Genomic DNA, 16584 nt, shown 5'->3' on the forward strand with positions numbered 1-16584 from the left:
CCATCTCTCGCTCTTATTCCTCCTGCTCCGTTCCCTCCCATTCTTCACTCTTTTCAGAAAGGTCAGTGGATCAAGCACTGGATGGGGAGCCAGGAGATCTGCATTCTGTTCCCTACCCTGCCACTGAACTGCTGGTTGACCTCTGGCATGTCCCTTCCTTGCTCTGTACCACGATGGGTTTCTATCTTAAAGCAACTCACAACAGATATAAGACAGTAACACCCTCTGACCACAGCAAGGTATTATTTCCCCCTCCCTTTCCCCAGAAAAGACTCCTTTCATTTCATAGCCCTTTTGATGGGGGCTCTAAGATAAATGTACCCAAAGCCTGCCCCTCCCATCTCTAAGTGCCAGAGCACATAAGGTGCCCATTCACCTACAGACGGTGGCAATACCAGGTCTTGTTTAGAATCTGGCCCCTCTCAAATGATTCCGTGTTAAGGATAAATTCTCCCCATTAAAGGCTTGATTTGTTGAGACAGGATGGAAATGAAGTAATCCTGTCTTAATTTCTGCCCGCTACCTGATCTGGAGGGACACAACTGGGACCAATTTCTCTACCGCAGTGCAACGAAACTGTGAGAAAATGCTTGTCTCCCCCCTTTTTGGCTTTTGCCTGCTGATAAATGCTGCCAACAGGAACTTGTTGTGATTAATAAAACACTGACATTAACCATGATCAGGCAGAACCCGAACACTGGTTAATAATAATCGGATACAGCTTTCTCCCACAATGTGGGTACACATGCTCATTAGCTGGGGTATGCTTCCCTCTGCTGTCAGCAGATGGGATCTTATGGTTATGGTTTTCAGATGTGCTCCATTAAAAAAAAAATAATAATCCTGTCTGGGATTTATAGAGCCAGCTTCCACTGCCTGTTGAGAATTAGCTTTCCACCAATCCATGGCCGCACAAATCAGCTAACAAGAGTGAAAGGGCATATCATATAGGATGCTTACAGTAAGATCATCATGCCATATTAGTGACCTATCCTATTAGTGAGCCTTGTATTAATCACAAGAATTAAAAATAAGTAGGGATTGTTTAGAGTTTAACACTTAGCTACAACAATGATGGAGGCTCTACGAAAATCTATATTAGACAGATAGGGTCTGGATCAGATATAGACCAAAACTCTAAAATGCTTAGCATCACTCTCGGCACCTAGGTGAGATTCTAAACTTATTAACATGAGTAGAGCCAGGATTTCAACCGTGGGTAGAAATCTTGCAAGGCCATACGCTGGATTGAATTCACTGCTACTGAACATTTGTGGAAACTAGACCAACACGTATACTGAATGTGTATCTATAGGAATCAGCCGAATGCCATGATTCTTGCCAATTTCCAGACTGAAAGATTTCATCTGACTGAAAAAGTTGAGGACACAAAATTTCTCATACAACGTAGTCCCCTACATAAGTGAGTAACAATTTTCCTTTTGAGGATTATGGGGATGCAGAGAGGGAATTCTAATATTGTGAGACCAAGACAAAAAGTCAAGATAAAGCAGTAAATGGTCTTCAAAACGTACTGTGTCTGCACTAGGTGAAACATTCGATGCTATCGATTCTGTTCAAGTTCGCATACCATGACTACGTTGGGGTTCCCACGAGCACTCTTCTGCTCAGGTCCCCACACATTTAGTTTAGGCCTACAGACTATCATCTTGAATCAATCTGAAGTGACACATTCATAGATTCAAAGCCAGAAGGGGCCACAGTGATCATCTAGTCTGACCTCCTGCATAACAGAAGCCAGAGAAAATTCATGGTTGAACCAGAACAGATTTTTTTAGAAAAACATCCAGTCTTGATTTTAAAATTGCCATTGTTCCGTCTGATCAAAGTACTCATATTAGTAGGAAATGCCAGGGATTTTATAACTTTTTTTAAAATAAAAGGGTAGAGTCTAGAATTCAAGAGGAGATTGCTCAATGGGCCAAGCATCCAGGCCAGTTTCTATGCCAATTTGAAGTCAGTGGCAATACTCCCGTTGGCATCACTGAGTACAGGAGTAGGCCTCAGCTTTGAGACATTCCTGGAAGGAATGACTGGGTAAAATCATTCTTCCAAGGCAGAGAACTTGGGTCCCATGCAGTCTGTCTCTTTCATGAGACTAGGGTCCTGGCTGCTTTTCTGGGCTACCCAGGAGAGCATGGCACTTTTCACAAGTACATAGGTTTGCCAAAGTTAATTCTTTCCCTACCACTCTTTCATGCTGGCTGATTGCTGCCCTCCAAGAACAGGCGGTGTTTTAGTGGTTCTGTATCTATGTCATTTTCAAAGTGCTTTGGGATGAAAGGCTCTATGGAAATACACAATGTTACTATTGCATCAGCACACAGTAACTGGTATGATCCTCTAAGAAACCAGTGTGAATTTAATGCAAAATCTCCTACTGATAGTGAATACAGTAGTTGCCGCTACATTTTGCTAAAAGCCTGGGTACTGAACCACAATGAATTTAATCCTGCCCATTACACTCTAAATAATTTAAGACAGAGCGATGCTGCTAAAATCTTTAACAAATTAAAAATACATCCACTCTCCTTCAGGAAAAGGTGTGTGAAGTGGGAGGTAGGTGGAGGGGAAGGAAATCCATAGATCATTATCAGACACAAAGACACTTACTAATCCTGTGGCTGTAATTACAATATTTTGTCTCTGAAGCCGGAGGTGAGGAGAACAGCTGGCACTGTTAAGAGTAGGGTGGGTATTGCAAGAGTTTTCCAGCACTTTACTAGCCAAAGGGAAGATATTGCTGAGTTTCAAAGTATCACTATTGGACCCGAGTAGTAGAACTCCCTGCCAGAACAAGCCCAAACCTGACCGTGCGCAGACTGGTGTGTAAAATGTACCTTTACTAGAATGCCTTTCCATGCTCTTAAATATATAACTAAACAAACAGGTACAATATTTTAAAAAGCTGGCCAGTGCACCAAAATCCATGCCCCTCTGCCTACAGGAAGGGAAGGAGCAAAACGCTTTCTTGTCCTGGGCTGTCAGGTTTTTTAATTCTGTGCAGTACATAGATGCTAGCGTTTATAGATTCACAGTTTATAAAGCCGGAAGGGACCATCGGGATCATCTACTCTGACCTGTGTAATACAAGCCATAAGACTTCCCCAAATTAATTCCCGTTTGAACTAGAGTATATTAAAGCATCCATGGTAATAGGTGCTATGTAAAAGCAACTGCTAGACAGACAGATGAGGGGCAGCAGGAAACTGGATCTGTATTTATTGTGTGCCTTTGTTTTAAGCATAGTTGCATTAGTTCTGTAGCCCCATGTCCTGACTTTGCTTTCAGTTATCCCACGTGCCCCACTGAAATCCCAAAGCATATTTCAGAACAGAATTTGGCTCAGAGCATTATGGTTCAAACAGGAAGATTTTCCCTTTCCCTGATTATGACGACTGGAGAAAAGAAGGGTCAGTTTTGACACCACAATACCACCACCACCCTCTTCTCAGTAGATCACAAACTAGATGTACTGATGGGGCTAATCTGAGGCACAGAGAGGTGAAGTGACTAGCACAAAGGTCACCCAATAGGCCTGTGGCTGAGCTGGGAACAGAACCCAGGTCTCCTGAATCCCAGTCCGGTGCTCTAGCCACTAGGCAACACAGCATCTCCCCTACCCCGATGTAGAAGGCAATCCCAATGCAAAACTAGCGAAGCAGAGTCAGCAGGGGGAGCCATTTGCGGGATAAAGAGTCTACAAAACATGGCAGGAGCACTGACAGGTGACACAACGAAAGAAACAAGCAGATGATACTGTCAGGTTCTGAGGGGTACAAGGACGCCGCTCAAGAAGCATGCTCCTTTGTTATTCCAACTTGTACTAAACCCCTGAGGTTCTCATTGCAACTTTCCACCCTTACAACTAGATTATTCTAGGGCTGCCACTTTTGAGAGGTAGTTTGGCAGGTCAAACACGAGTATCCTGACATTGTGACCGTTGCTCTGTGATGTCACGCTCTCAGCTCATTGTAGTGCCCCATCATCATTTTATCACCTAACGCCACACGGGTTGCATCATCATGATGCAGCCTCAGTTTGATTTGGAACCCGATGAATGTCCAGCAAACTAGGTTTGCGTGACGTAGTTGCCTCTTTAAAATTGGGACAATCCCAGAAAAACTAGGACATGTGGCAACCGTAAACCCTCCCCCATAACCCCTGTCCCATAAACTACCCCGCTATGCTTCTTAATCCAGACTCAAGTAACAAGCTGAATGAAGAGTTCAGGTTAATCAGCAGGGAGAGATGGGACAATTTGACTTCTTTCCTCCCCCAAAACTTGTTCCTCTGCTTAAATACCCAGCAGGATCCATAAGAGATGCAGGTCATCTGGTCTCCTCCAGTGAAAGCTGGGACATGGTAGCACTGGGCAGGGAGGGGAAGAAAACGTCTGATTTCCTCTGCACGGGCTACCAGCCTGCCACTCACAGATGCACCCGGAAAGATGTGGACACTGAAGGAAACCTACTTTCTTTTTCTGCTGTGGGCTGCAGCGAGTAGAGAACCCCTTGTTGGACAGTGAGCGGAAGGCCTGGGATGGCAGGTGGCCCCGGAGGTCCTGGGGGTCCTGGGATCCCAGTTTCTCCTGGAAGTCCTCTTGGTCCTGGAGGTCCCAGAAGCCCTGCAAAGAAATAGGAGAGGAGAGGTCTGTCAAGTTGGAGATGCATTAGCAGATGCACCGGGCCAAAGAGTAAGTACAAAGCCCACCTAGCTGCTGGAAAGAATTTATTCTAGGACTAGAAATGCTGTTGCCCAATAACAGGAGCCATCAGAAGGGCTGAGATGAGCATCTCCCCACCCTTGGATCCAGTTGCAGGGCTCGGGCCGTGCCAGTGAAGTCTGTGGCCCGTCACAACCCTTACATTGGCAAAAATCCCAGTAAAAGGAAAAAAGTCTCTGCTCTTGGAGGATGGAATGTTCTGGGCTTCTGCTGCTGGTGAGGGATGAAGTGTTCCATTTAAAATGATTCTAGAAGCTCCTGCTATTCAGTGTGGAATGGAGCAGTGGAAGCTACACAGAAAAAAGGTTAATATTAATAGTAATACTTTGCAGCTTCCATTTTCAGAGCACCACACAAGCCTTCAGGAAACTTCCATGACACCCGAGAGAGGCAGCTAAGTCCATGTCATTATCTCCCTCTCCCCGCTTTTATAGATGGGGAAACTGAGGTATGGAAAGATTAAAATGATTTTCCCAAAGCCACAAAGCAAACCAAGGGCAGACCTGGCATCCCAGTTTAGCACTGCCTGGCTCCCAGCCTTTTGCTGAGCCCATCACACATTCCACCTCTGCCCTGGCAGGAATCAAACAGGCAGTTATTAACAGAGCTGGTCCAAAAAAAATTTTGTATGGACATTTTTCATTTTTTTTTTTAACAGAAACTTGAATACTAAAAAATTTTGGTTTTCAGTGAAAATATTCCAATTTTTGGGTATTTGGTGAAAATCAAATTGTCTTTGGAAAGCAGACACTTGTGGCAAAAAAACCCACCAATTTTCCACTGAAAAATCTTCATTTATTAGTTTTAAATGAGTGATTCTTTTCAATAAACTCCACAGGAGACTGCAGAGGATGCGCAGGAGAGTATTCATTATCGACCGAACTGGTGGGAAATGGGCGGGGGGGGAGGGGAGGAAGGAGAGAGAAAGAGAATGAAAAGCAGTAGTTTTGTCTCAGAACCACATCTGTTAAGTGAAATAAAAGCCCTTTCATTTGGCTTGACATTTCATCAGGCACCTGACAATGACAGCAATACAGTCCCACCCTGTCCCTATTGGCAAAATGCAGAGGATTTTTAACTTTTGTTAGAGGTGTGGTGTGGGCATTCATCACCTCTGAAAGTCAGCTCACTCTTATTTAGCTGTCCTAAATATGTATAATTTGGGGCTAAGCCGATTTTGCTTCAGTTTCCCCATCTGCAAAACAAAGATCCTAAGGACTGTCTGGCTCAAGAGCATTGTGAGGTTTAAAAACTTAAGGATGAAACTCACCCCATACAGAAGGTCCGCACACGGGCTGCAGTTCTACATAGGCCTCACGCTGCAATTCTGCGGGGGTGGGGGGAGAGAATCACCCTAATGTTCAAATGGCTCTGAGTTCCTCAGATGGAAGGCAGCGAAGAAATGTAAAGTATTATTCTGAGCAACCCTCTCAAGCAGGTCGGGAACCCAACCGTGCAATGGGCAGATTAATGCTGCTCTCTTTGGGGTTGGAGGGCTCTCTCGTTTCTGTGGAACCAGAGTCAGACATCCTGGACCAGACCTCAGCCACTTTCAGGACCGCAGCAAATGCCAAGACGTCTCTGGGGCCACTCTCACATTTAAGGCACACTCCGGGTTTCAAATGTTTCCCTGGCTTGAAGATTTATGAAGCACTGCTAATCAGTACGTATGAAACACACATGCCGCTTGTCTGGCAGCCTGGCGTAGCATTGTCTCCATCACAAGATTTAGTAACATTCTGGGGGTGAGTTAAGTCTCCTAGCTCAGGAATAGGTTGTACTCGGAGGGGAGGGCCCTATCTATGACACTTTATTTTAATGTAACATTATTGTTTCACTGTTAACCATCTGATTGCTTGATGTACCTGATGAGAGAAGCAAAATTCCTCCCCATGAACTAGGCATGCTCCCCTATAGCAGGACGCCGCGACCAACGGGCTAAACAGGAAAAACGCTCTTCTCTGCTTACTAGCTGGCCAGTGACTGGTTTTACATCTCCTATTGGATGCTGCTGGCATCCCAGAATAATCACTCTTCAGCTACATGGAGGGGCTAAGGGGGTGTCTACGTTAATTTAAAACTTTGGGCCCAGTCCTGGGAGGGGCTGAGTGCCCTCAGCACTCACTGATCAGTGGGAGTTGATTCAATGGGACCTGAAGATGCTCAGCACATCATGTGATCAGGCCCTTTATGTGCAGAGGAGTTTGTCCAGAGTAAGATGAGTTCCTCGCGGATACTCACCTGCTGGCCCTCTCTCGCCAGTTTGTCCCCTGTCTCCTTTTGGTCCCGGTGGTCCTGGAAGTCCAACTGGTCCAATCGGGCCTGGGGGCCCAATCTGCCCTGGGAGCCCTGCAAACATTCAAATAGGAAACTAGTTGGAGCTTAGAACACTGGAGTAACACGTTCTACCTGCTTACACACCCAAAAGCAACCCAAAGAGATTTTGAGAAGTACAGCTGGCTCAGGGGGAGTTCCTGCTCTGTTTGGCTGGAGCAGAGGGGTGTTGGCCCCATGAGTGCCGGCCTACCAGAACACTGGGCGGGAGAGCTCTGCTCACAGATCACAGACAGCAGCATGTATGCTCGTCAGCAGATCATGCCCATTGGAGTGTTGATTCACAGGGCAGCACGCTAGCCACTGCCTCCATCCTTGTGTTAATCTAAACTTGCAGTGGCCCCCTTCCCAAACCAGTACATCGACATGGCACAAGGCAGGGGTTTATAGAAGTCCCCACTCCCTCCTTCGCCTGCTTAACCCAGACCCAGACTCAGACTTTAGTCCCATACAAGCCTAATATGACATGATCCAGCTGGTACCTATGTGAAAGCAGGTACTACACTGACTTCCACTACCACAAAGAGATGGTCTATTGCACATCAAAGCAGTGGCATGTCTCCTCCATGCACTTAGTATTTCATTACATCGAATATACATCCCAGTTAATACAAACATTGCCCACGTCAAGAAACACACGTGACTGAACCAAACTCAGCGTGGCAGCTAGATGTTACCCATTTCTACCACTGAGGAGCGTGCTGAACAAAAATACATGGAGATACTTGTAACCCAGTGACCCCAGTTAAGTGAGTTACACAGCAATTCCTCTGAAACCCTGGGTAAGCAGACAGAAGGCACAGAGAGCAGGGTGTACATTGTACGCAAGCAGGAAGGCAGCTCTTCCTGTGGGCTCTTAAGTTGAGGAAAGGTTGAATGGTTTAAACATCTCTGCTGTTTCCTTTGGGCTGACAAAATAAAATAATAATAATAATAATAATAATGTTTATCACTCATACAGCCTAGTGCTTTAAACACTATGACTGTTCTTGCACACTAAGGTAATCAGTCAGTGTCTCCCCCCACCACCCCTCCCTCCCTCTCGATAGATAGATAGATCTCTCTCTTTTATATAAATAAATATAAAGCACTGACCAAACACTGCTTAATCCTGAAAGGTAGGTAAATGGTTTTGGCCCCAGTGAAAAAAGTGACTTGCCTAAGGGCACTGAGCAAGTCAGTGTCCAATACAGGGTTAGAGAACTCAGGAATTCCTGGCTCCTAGATCTGTGCTACCAAGGGCTTTAGAATACTCGGAAAGAGAGAGAGATGCAAGCCACAACTTTGGGGAAGTTTAGTTCCGAATATTCAGATTTGGGGCCCAACTTAACTTGTAAATGTAGCAAATGGAAAAATGTAACTCTCAAACACACAGAGGGCAGGTTTCATTTTCATACACTTCTAAACTGTCAGATAGGGAAATCCCACCCTTTCTCTCCTCTCCACCACAGCTAGATATCAGGAGAGGCACCAGCCCCTCTGACATCACTCCCAGCTGCCTCTGGAGGGGTGGGCTACATTGGCTGGCCAGGTAGCAGCTTCATGGCCTGTGCGCAAGGGATCGAAGATCTTGCAATAAATGCTGAACACATGAGATCTGCAGCTCCAAGAGCTTCAGATACCCTAAGGATTTGGTCTCCAGTGCTTATGTCTACACTATGGAGACTAGAACATCATAGCTAAGTTGCTGTAGCTATATTGACACAACCCCATAGGGTAGATGCAGCCTACCCTGACAAAAGGGTTTTTTCTGTGGGTGAAGATACACCACCTCCCCCAGTGGTCAAGGGAAGCATTTTTCAGTTGAATAGCTGCATCTACGTTGGTGGTTGGGTCGGCTGGGGAAGTGGGTTTTTTCACACACCTGACCGACATAGCTATGTTGACCTAATGTTTAAGTGTAGACCAAGCCCGAGTGACCTTTTCGGCAGGTGTGGATCTGATTCCCATTCTGGGTACGCAGAGCATACTTGGGGTACAGAGCGCAAGCCCCAAATGCTCATCCAAACTATCTGCATATCTTGGAGATGTTAACCACAAGAGAACAGGCTTTCAAAAAGATCCCCCGTCCTTCCTTCTTTTATCTGGTTTGCAAATATTGACAAGTATTTTTCTCACAGTGTTTTGGAACTTCCACTGCTTATCCCAGCTGGATCTGGAAGCAAAACGATCGGATCGGATTTTAAAGGTTTTTTTAAAATTTAACTATTTTATGCCATCAAACAGAGTTCTGATTTGATTTGAGAGCAGAGAAAAGATTGGTGGAAGGTTTTTCATGTTCCCCACAAACAAGAGTGTTCGTCCACAGAACACAAAGGCTTTTCAATGTCTAACAGGGCCAGCCGCGTTAGGGTGACCAGATGTTAAGGGGAAAATATCGAGACCGCCGCAGGGGGGCTTCCCCCTCCGCCCTACACTCACTTGTCCAGGAGTTCGGTGGAGAACCCTTCAGTCGCGGATGGTCTTTGGCAGTATTTCGGCGGGGAGTAATAAACCTTGCCGCCAAAGACAGAAGCACCCGCCACCGAAATACCGCCAAAGACCGGAGCCTGAAGGACTCTCCACCGAATTGCCACCGAAGACCAGGAAACAAAATATTGGGACAAATGGTGTCCTGACCGCACTCTGGTCGGGACGCGGGACAAACTCCTCAAAATCAGGACAGTCCCGATTTTATTGGGACATCTGGTCACCCTAAGCCTCGTGGAGCTGGTATGGGAGTCATCTAACATGACAAGAGGATAGATTCGGCAAGCTCAGGTAGTGTGGCTTGGTCCAAAGCTCGCACGCACACACACACACAAATTGTTGTCACTGAGAATTCTTTCCTGCACAGAGGGAGGAATAAAAAAAAATATTGACTGTTTTCAGGCACAACGCACCGAGCTTGGGTCAAAATATGCCCTTGATCATATAAAATGGCCTCAATCATCAAGTTCAACCCTTATAATTCAACCATGTTAACTTCTACAGACTAAGAGTCATCATTTGCTGCCAACAGCCTCAATCGTGCTGTTACAGAAGAGATTTAAAGGAGATGGCACGTATTTCCCTGCAGGTAGAAAGTGCTAATGGAAGGACCAGTAGCTGCAACACTGAGTAATGTGTCAGACAAATGCTCAGACTGGTGACAAATGGTGTTATCGGCTCAAGAGAGACAAATGCAGAAAAAAAAATAGGATACAAGAGAAAACAAAACTGATGGGTTAGTTTTGCTCAACTGAGTTAGATGGCTCAATGTATATATCCTTGAAAATAATGAAAGCCAGAGAAGGAAGGGTGAGAGAGAGGAACGTGGTGGCATATTGGCTAGAGCACCAGACTATGACTTAGAAGATCTGAGTTCTACTTATGGTTCTGTCATGTGACCTTGGCCAACTCTCTGTGCCTCTTTCCTTTCCCGTCCTTTGTCTGGCTTGTCTATTTTGATTGGGACAGGGACTGTCTCTCACAAGGTGTGTGTTTGTACGGTGCCTAGAACAACAATGCCCTGGTCTCAGTCAGCATTTCTAGGTACTTAGCTAGTTGTAATACAGGTAAATAATAATCATCATATGGGAGTTTCTTTTTTCACTCAATAACACATTTGCTAGCCTCTTTTGCCTCCAACTATCCATCTGGAGCAGCAATTTTATCCCTCCTTGTGCAGCTGGTATTCTAAATTCCCCAGCATCTGAGGACAGAGGAATGTCTGCCCTGGGAAGTCAATGCCATGCCAGAACGAGAGAGGTGAAACCCAAAGAAGAAACCCAACTTCTCTGCACCTACAAGGCACCACATCCCCACACATCCCTCTCCGGTGCTTCCCCCACCCCAAATTATAGGAGGACTCTCATCTGAGGCTCAGGATCTGGGCTGTACTGCATTCCTGTAGGCATCATATATACAGAAACAAACAACATTTTGTGCTTTGAAAGAGGAAAAATAGATACACCAATCACTTTCTCCGTGGTACTGGCTGCTCAGACGCCTTCGATTCTAATTAGAAGAGCGGGAGGGTGGAGAGGAAACGCAGATGAAAAATACGTCTCCCATTACCCACTAGCTAAAATCTGAGTCTTTTCTTTTAATCCTCAATTAAATACAGGCCTGTTGATTAACGAGCTGATCAGAAAGGCCAGTGATGCAGCTGTCTCAACAGTTCTAATTGCTTTTAAAGGACTGTCTGTTCTAACTCCCGTCAGTCAGGGAAGAAATATCAACCCTAGTAAACAGTAGCAAGTTTTTCTGGATCTTAGCCTGGAAAGGTCTCAGCCAGTCAACGCTACAAGGGCATTCTGAACCATTCCCACTGTTCAAAGCATCAAACTCAAACCCACTTCTAATGGGAACCGCCCTTGGAACAACAATGGCAGTGGCCTAAGCAGGAGATAACTTCTCAACACTGTGAGAGAACAAGGGAAAATATCATGCCCATGGACCCTGAAGGAAATTTAAGTCAGATGGGTGGAGTCTTCAATCTTGTTCCTGGACAGACACTGATGAGATGAAGTGCAGGTGCAGAGAGACCCCAAGAGCAAAAATAAATGACATGGGGAAGAAGGAATGAGCATCTAATGGACGCTTGGGGAAACACTGCTTTAATTCAGTTATTGGCAACCATAGTTGCTGTGCTAAAAATACTTTGCAGAACATATAGTTAGCAAGCCTCCCTTCCCTGTTGTGGCATCCTGTCCAATTATAAACAAGGATTACATCTGGTCTGTGTTGGCTGCATCCGTGCAGCGAGTCTGCTGCAGTCATGCAGGGCTGCCATAATAAACTGCTCTGGCAACAAAAAAGCCAACACTAGGCCCCGTGGAAGATCAAGAAGAATGCTGGGAGCCAGGAAAGCAATTGTCAGACAGGGCCTTGGAAGCAGAAAGTGAGGATCTTGAAGTGAGTGTGCCAAGGTCAAAGAAATATATGCTAGGTAGGAGATCTGTCTAGCCAAGATGGCTGAGCTGAAGATTTGTTGCAACTTTTTATTTTTTTTTTTTGCACTCCACAGGAGGGATCACAAAACAGTCCAAATCTGCTTATGCTCAATTAAAAAAAATATATTGCATAGTGACACTAATTTATCATTAACCGAACCTCTCTCCTGTTAATACATCAATAGCCTTCCAGCCCAGGGCTCGCTGCCAGAGAAGTGCTACATTCTGAATACAATAGATGAGCATTAAACATCCTTTCTAGAGTACCCCCAGGGTGTCTCCATTTTTCAGGAATGTTTCACAGTGAAAATCCCCATCCATTGGGTGTAAACATTTTATTTACAAGACGCAGGAATACCTACTGCTCCTAATGGGAGCTTAGCGTCAATGGAACCAGGCGTCAGCTCTTAGAGATTTCTTGGGCCAACACAAACAAACAGTTTAAGATCCAGACCAGTAAGGCTGGCAAAATGGGGCTGGAATGTTCCCCCCTTCCCCCAAGGTTGGCCGCTTTCTTCCTGGGATGCAGCTGCTCTACCCTGCAGAGGCTGAGGAGCATGAAAAGAAGCAAAAAGCTCCTCACTTTATATAATAGCATCCTCACCAATGCAAGAACAGCAATAATGGGCTTTGAGGAAATCATATCCAGCTCCCCTTGGCTGGAAGGATGGCTTGGGAGGAGGATTAAAGAGGAGAAATAGGAGGTGATCCTGCAACGTTCCAGAAAACGGTACAGGATTTAGTTTCATTTTTACGTTATGCAGTTCATCTGTAACTCACAGATCTCTTCTTTCAGAGAGAAGAAAAAATGCAGTCCACAGAGCTGTGCTGCACCGACAAACCGCCTAAACTGTGCACGTAAATCCCATGTTCTACTAGAGTGACAGGTAGCTGCACCCAAGTATACCCTTTTGGGTGTGTGAACACGAGATCTGTGTTCACAATTTAGCAGAGAGAGACCCTGAGCTCTGGGGAACAGCTATGACAGGTCAAATCAAACTCCCAGATTTGAATAGCCTCCAGCTGTGGGGAAGTCTGGCTCCAAATCTGACCATCGTTGGTTCTACTCCATCCCTCCAAGTTAGGCTAAGACTTCTGAAAACACATCTCTGGGGGGTTTGTTTTCTCTTTGTAATGTATATTGTCAGCCAGGCTGAAGCTCCCACCGCTTTGCTGCAGGTGCAGAGATAACTGCAGAGGCAAATCTGAGGACCTGGGCCAATAACCCCCCAGTTTGCAACTGCCCTAAGGTAGCTGGAGGCACAAGTGCTGGGACTGGTACATGCAGTTCCCTGTAGGCTCAAAAACATGGGCACAGATATCATGGGTGCAACTTACATCTGCCCATCTGAAAACCTTCTCCTACAACTCCCACTCTCTGACCCAATAGCTAGAAAGAACAGGAACTATTTCACTCCGAGTCATGGATGTGCTCAAACCCAAGGCAGTTTCTAAGACCAAGTTGCACTGAAGCAGCTTATTCATTAGTTATCACACGTAACTCACGTTTGGATTTGTACTGGGAATCTGACACTACAGAAGGCAGTCAGAGCGAATGCCTGGCTATATGCTTACCAGCTGGTCCCACCGGCTTCCTCAACACAGTCCCAGGATTTACCAGGGGAATAGCATCTGGGAGCAAGTCGTCATACCACGTGGCTGTCGTCCTGGTGATTGGCAGGTCATTCTCTGAAGTGGGGGCACGCTCTGCAGACTCGAGCAGAAGAATCTAGACAAGTCACAGGAAGAAAAATGTAATTGAGCAAGATGGCTCCATACTCCATAATGCTGGATTCCAAGAGGAACTCAGCCCTGGAAGCTCCCATTGAAGTCAATGAGAGATGAGATGATGGGCAATTGAACCTCTCAGGGTCAAGTCTATAAGTGACTAGTTCCAATTACTGCACTCCAGGGACTCTACTGTCTGTCCTGAACCCCAATGGGCTTTAGCGTATTGAGGTGTTTGCAGGGAGGTGCTGAGCATCATGCAGGATTGGGCCCCACAAGGCTCCCAGTGAGCAGCATTAGTATGAGGGGACGGAGCCTTTCACCTCTCTAGGTCACTTGTATAAACGCAGCTCAGGTCAGTAACAACTTGCTGAAGGGGAAGCTTGGCAGCCTGCATGAAATGAATTTTGGGGCCTGATAACTGGCACCGGTTGCAATTTTCAAAATGCTAACAAAATTTTGAAATGTGAAGAGGGGAATTTGGACAACATTTCCCCTGATTTTCAGCTCAATTTTGGAATTAAAAAAAAAGGGGGAGGTGCAGGGGAGGGGAGGAGAACAAAGTTTTTTAAACGGTGGCAATTTTCCCTCTTTTCTCCACACAGCTCTGCTCAATAGTAAGCCATATTACTCAGCTGTACCACTTCCAAATAATTAACAATCTGATGGTTTCTGGGTTTGAACTGTTTGGGCTATTGAGAATGTAGGCTCCTTGGAACAGGGGACCATATCGCCCTCTGTGCATCACACAGTGCCAAGTACACTGACATCACTGTAAATACAATATTACTACTATTCCTCTAGGGCACTATAAACAGAGGCCAAGAGGAGGGCCACAGAGTCAGTGGGAATTCAGAGCACTTAGCATCTGGCAGAATCAGGGCCTGATTTCCCATAAAAACAGAGTGGGGACGAGAGAGAGAGTGTCAATCCACAAGATAATAGCTCCAGCAGAATTCTCTCTTGAAATACCATGTTGAGGCAAGGGCTCAGTGCTGACCTGAGAAAAGTCCCACAAAGCAACACAAGTGCCCTTCCCTATAGCACCACATTTTCCCCTTGTAAGTCTCCTAACCATATAGGGTATTTCTACACAGCCCATGACAGCAAGCCTCCCAGACTTGGCTAGCTGGGCTTGCGCTAGTGCTCTGAAAATAGCTGCAGAGACAGCGCTTTGAAAAGTTGCGGCCGAAGCCACCCCCCGCATCCCGAGGCTCAGAGCGTGAGCTCCAGCCTGAGCCACAATGTTTCAAAGCACTGGCTACACCGCTATATTTAGAGCACCAGTACGAGCTCTGCCAGCCCACGTGTGTTGACCTGGGTTGGAGAGACGTACCCATACTGATTTAGAGCTCAAGAAAATTAAAAGGAGTACTTGACTCAAAACTAGCCTTGAAATCATGAATTTTTGAGCTTTTACCTGCAGCATTGATTTTTACATAATAAAGTCACGGTGTAATTATAAATGAGAATGAAGTTTTTTTAAAAAAAATAAATACTTACAAAAATTATGACGTGTATAATTTATTTAGTACAATGCCTGGCGGGAGCCAATAATGCGACAAAGCCAGAAGTGACGAATGTTCTGCAGAACGCATTAGTCTGACAAGGGCACAGCAGAGACTGATTAAACTGGGAGCTAGGTTAAGTGCGAAGGAACTGAACCTCTGCTGGCATGAACTAGCAGAACTCCCTCCTTGACTTCATGGTCATTATTCACAGGGCCTGGTGTCTTGCTTTCTGAACATTAGGTTGATGAAGAGGGAGGCAGGAAACCACCATCAAGAAACGAGGCCACACTGACCCCTAATTTTACTCCAATGCCTGCAGTTATGTTAGCCCTGGGGTGAATTTAGTTCAATGAGCCTGTTGCACTCTTTTCCTTCCATCCAATTATTTTCTTGTTCCAGTTTTGACGGAACTATGGTCTCAATTTAGAACAAAAACACTTGAGCACACACAAGTCCCATTGACTTGTGACTTAAGTACATGCTTAAGTGCTTTCCTGAATCAGCGTTTATCCTAGTACTTCCCTTCTAAAACTGTTGGATAATGTTGAATTATAACCGTTTCTGCCTCTCAACGCCAAGGAGGCTGCATTTCAGCATTGAGGGAAATGATGCGATCTCTACACGAACTAAGTGCTCTGATGCTTGTTAGGGGTGCCATGTTAAAGGAACACATTTCATCAAGGAGAACAACAGTTTTAGGGGGGTATGCAGAACACAGCAAAATGCAGGCATCTAGGGCCCTGTACCATTGCATTACTAGCGGAGCTGATGGAGTTCCAAAGTCCACGTCTGGAATAGAACAGTTCCGAGTCATTTTTGTGGGTGATCATAAAAGCGTGTTACCACATAATCAACACAGAACAGTGGCAATGGAGTCTTTTGCATTAAAACAACATGTTTTAAATGAGTGCCCTGCTGATAAATGCTGTAAAGGATTTAAAGGTGCGTAGCGCAATAATCCAGAACACACTGTTCCACATTGACTGCCTATATTTAACAGTCACTAAGATGTGCATTGTAGTTCTAAGTACATTTTCCAAAACTGGTTGGGGCTCAGAGGACTCAACAGCTTAGAAGTCCCAGGAAGTTGCAAAGTTGGATAGCAAAGACTTGAGCCAGTTGAATGGTACTCTTTGAATAACTTGGACAGATTGTATTATATTCTCTGAGCAGATTATTTGGTGTAGTAATCTATATAAAAATCTTTCATCCAGCTATAGGACTGAGCTGGCAGTCGTACAGAATTTGATGGAGAATAGCGTCCTTGCTATAGAATTTTGAAACCAACCCGTGGAATTCTATAGCAAGGATACAGTTCTCTGTTCAGTTCCATAGCTCGGTTTCAAAA

At 45.4% G+C, this 16584-nt stretch overlaps 1 protein-coding gene across 7 annotated transcripts in view; it reads right to left on the bottom strand.

Annotated features, from left to right (window-relative positions):
* The window catches only part of COL26A1 (collagen type XXVI alpha 1 chain), a 219361-nt gene that overhangs the window by 26175 nt on the left and 176602 nt on the right, over positions 1 to 16584 (bottom strand). For all 7 annotated transcript variants that reach the window (XM_039508086.1, XM_039508083.1, XM_039508084.1 and 4 more), the window contains exons 5-7: positions 13573 to 13726; positions 6989 to 7096; positions 4496 to 4648 (exon numbers count right to left, since the gene is read on the bottom strand). In XM_039508086.1, the coding sequence (XP_039364020.1) occupies positions 4496 to 4648; positions 6989 to 7096; positions 13573 to 13726 (415 nt within the window). The remainder of the gene's footprint in view (positions 1 to 4495; positions 4649 to 6988; positions 7097 to 13572; positions 13727 to 16584) is intronic.

This window comes from Mauremys reevesii, linkage group 20, assembly GCF_016161935.1.
Source record: "Mauremys reevesii isolate NIE-2019 linkage group 20, ASM1616193v1, whole genome shotgun sequence".
NCBI classification, from domain to species: Eukaryota; Metazoa; Chordata; order Testudines; family Geoemydidae; genus Mauremys; species Mauremys reevesii.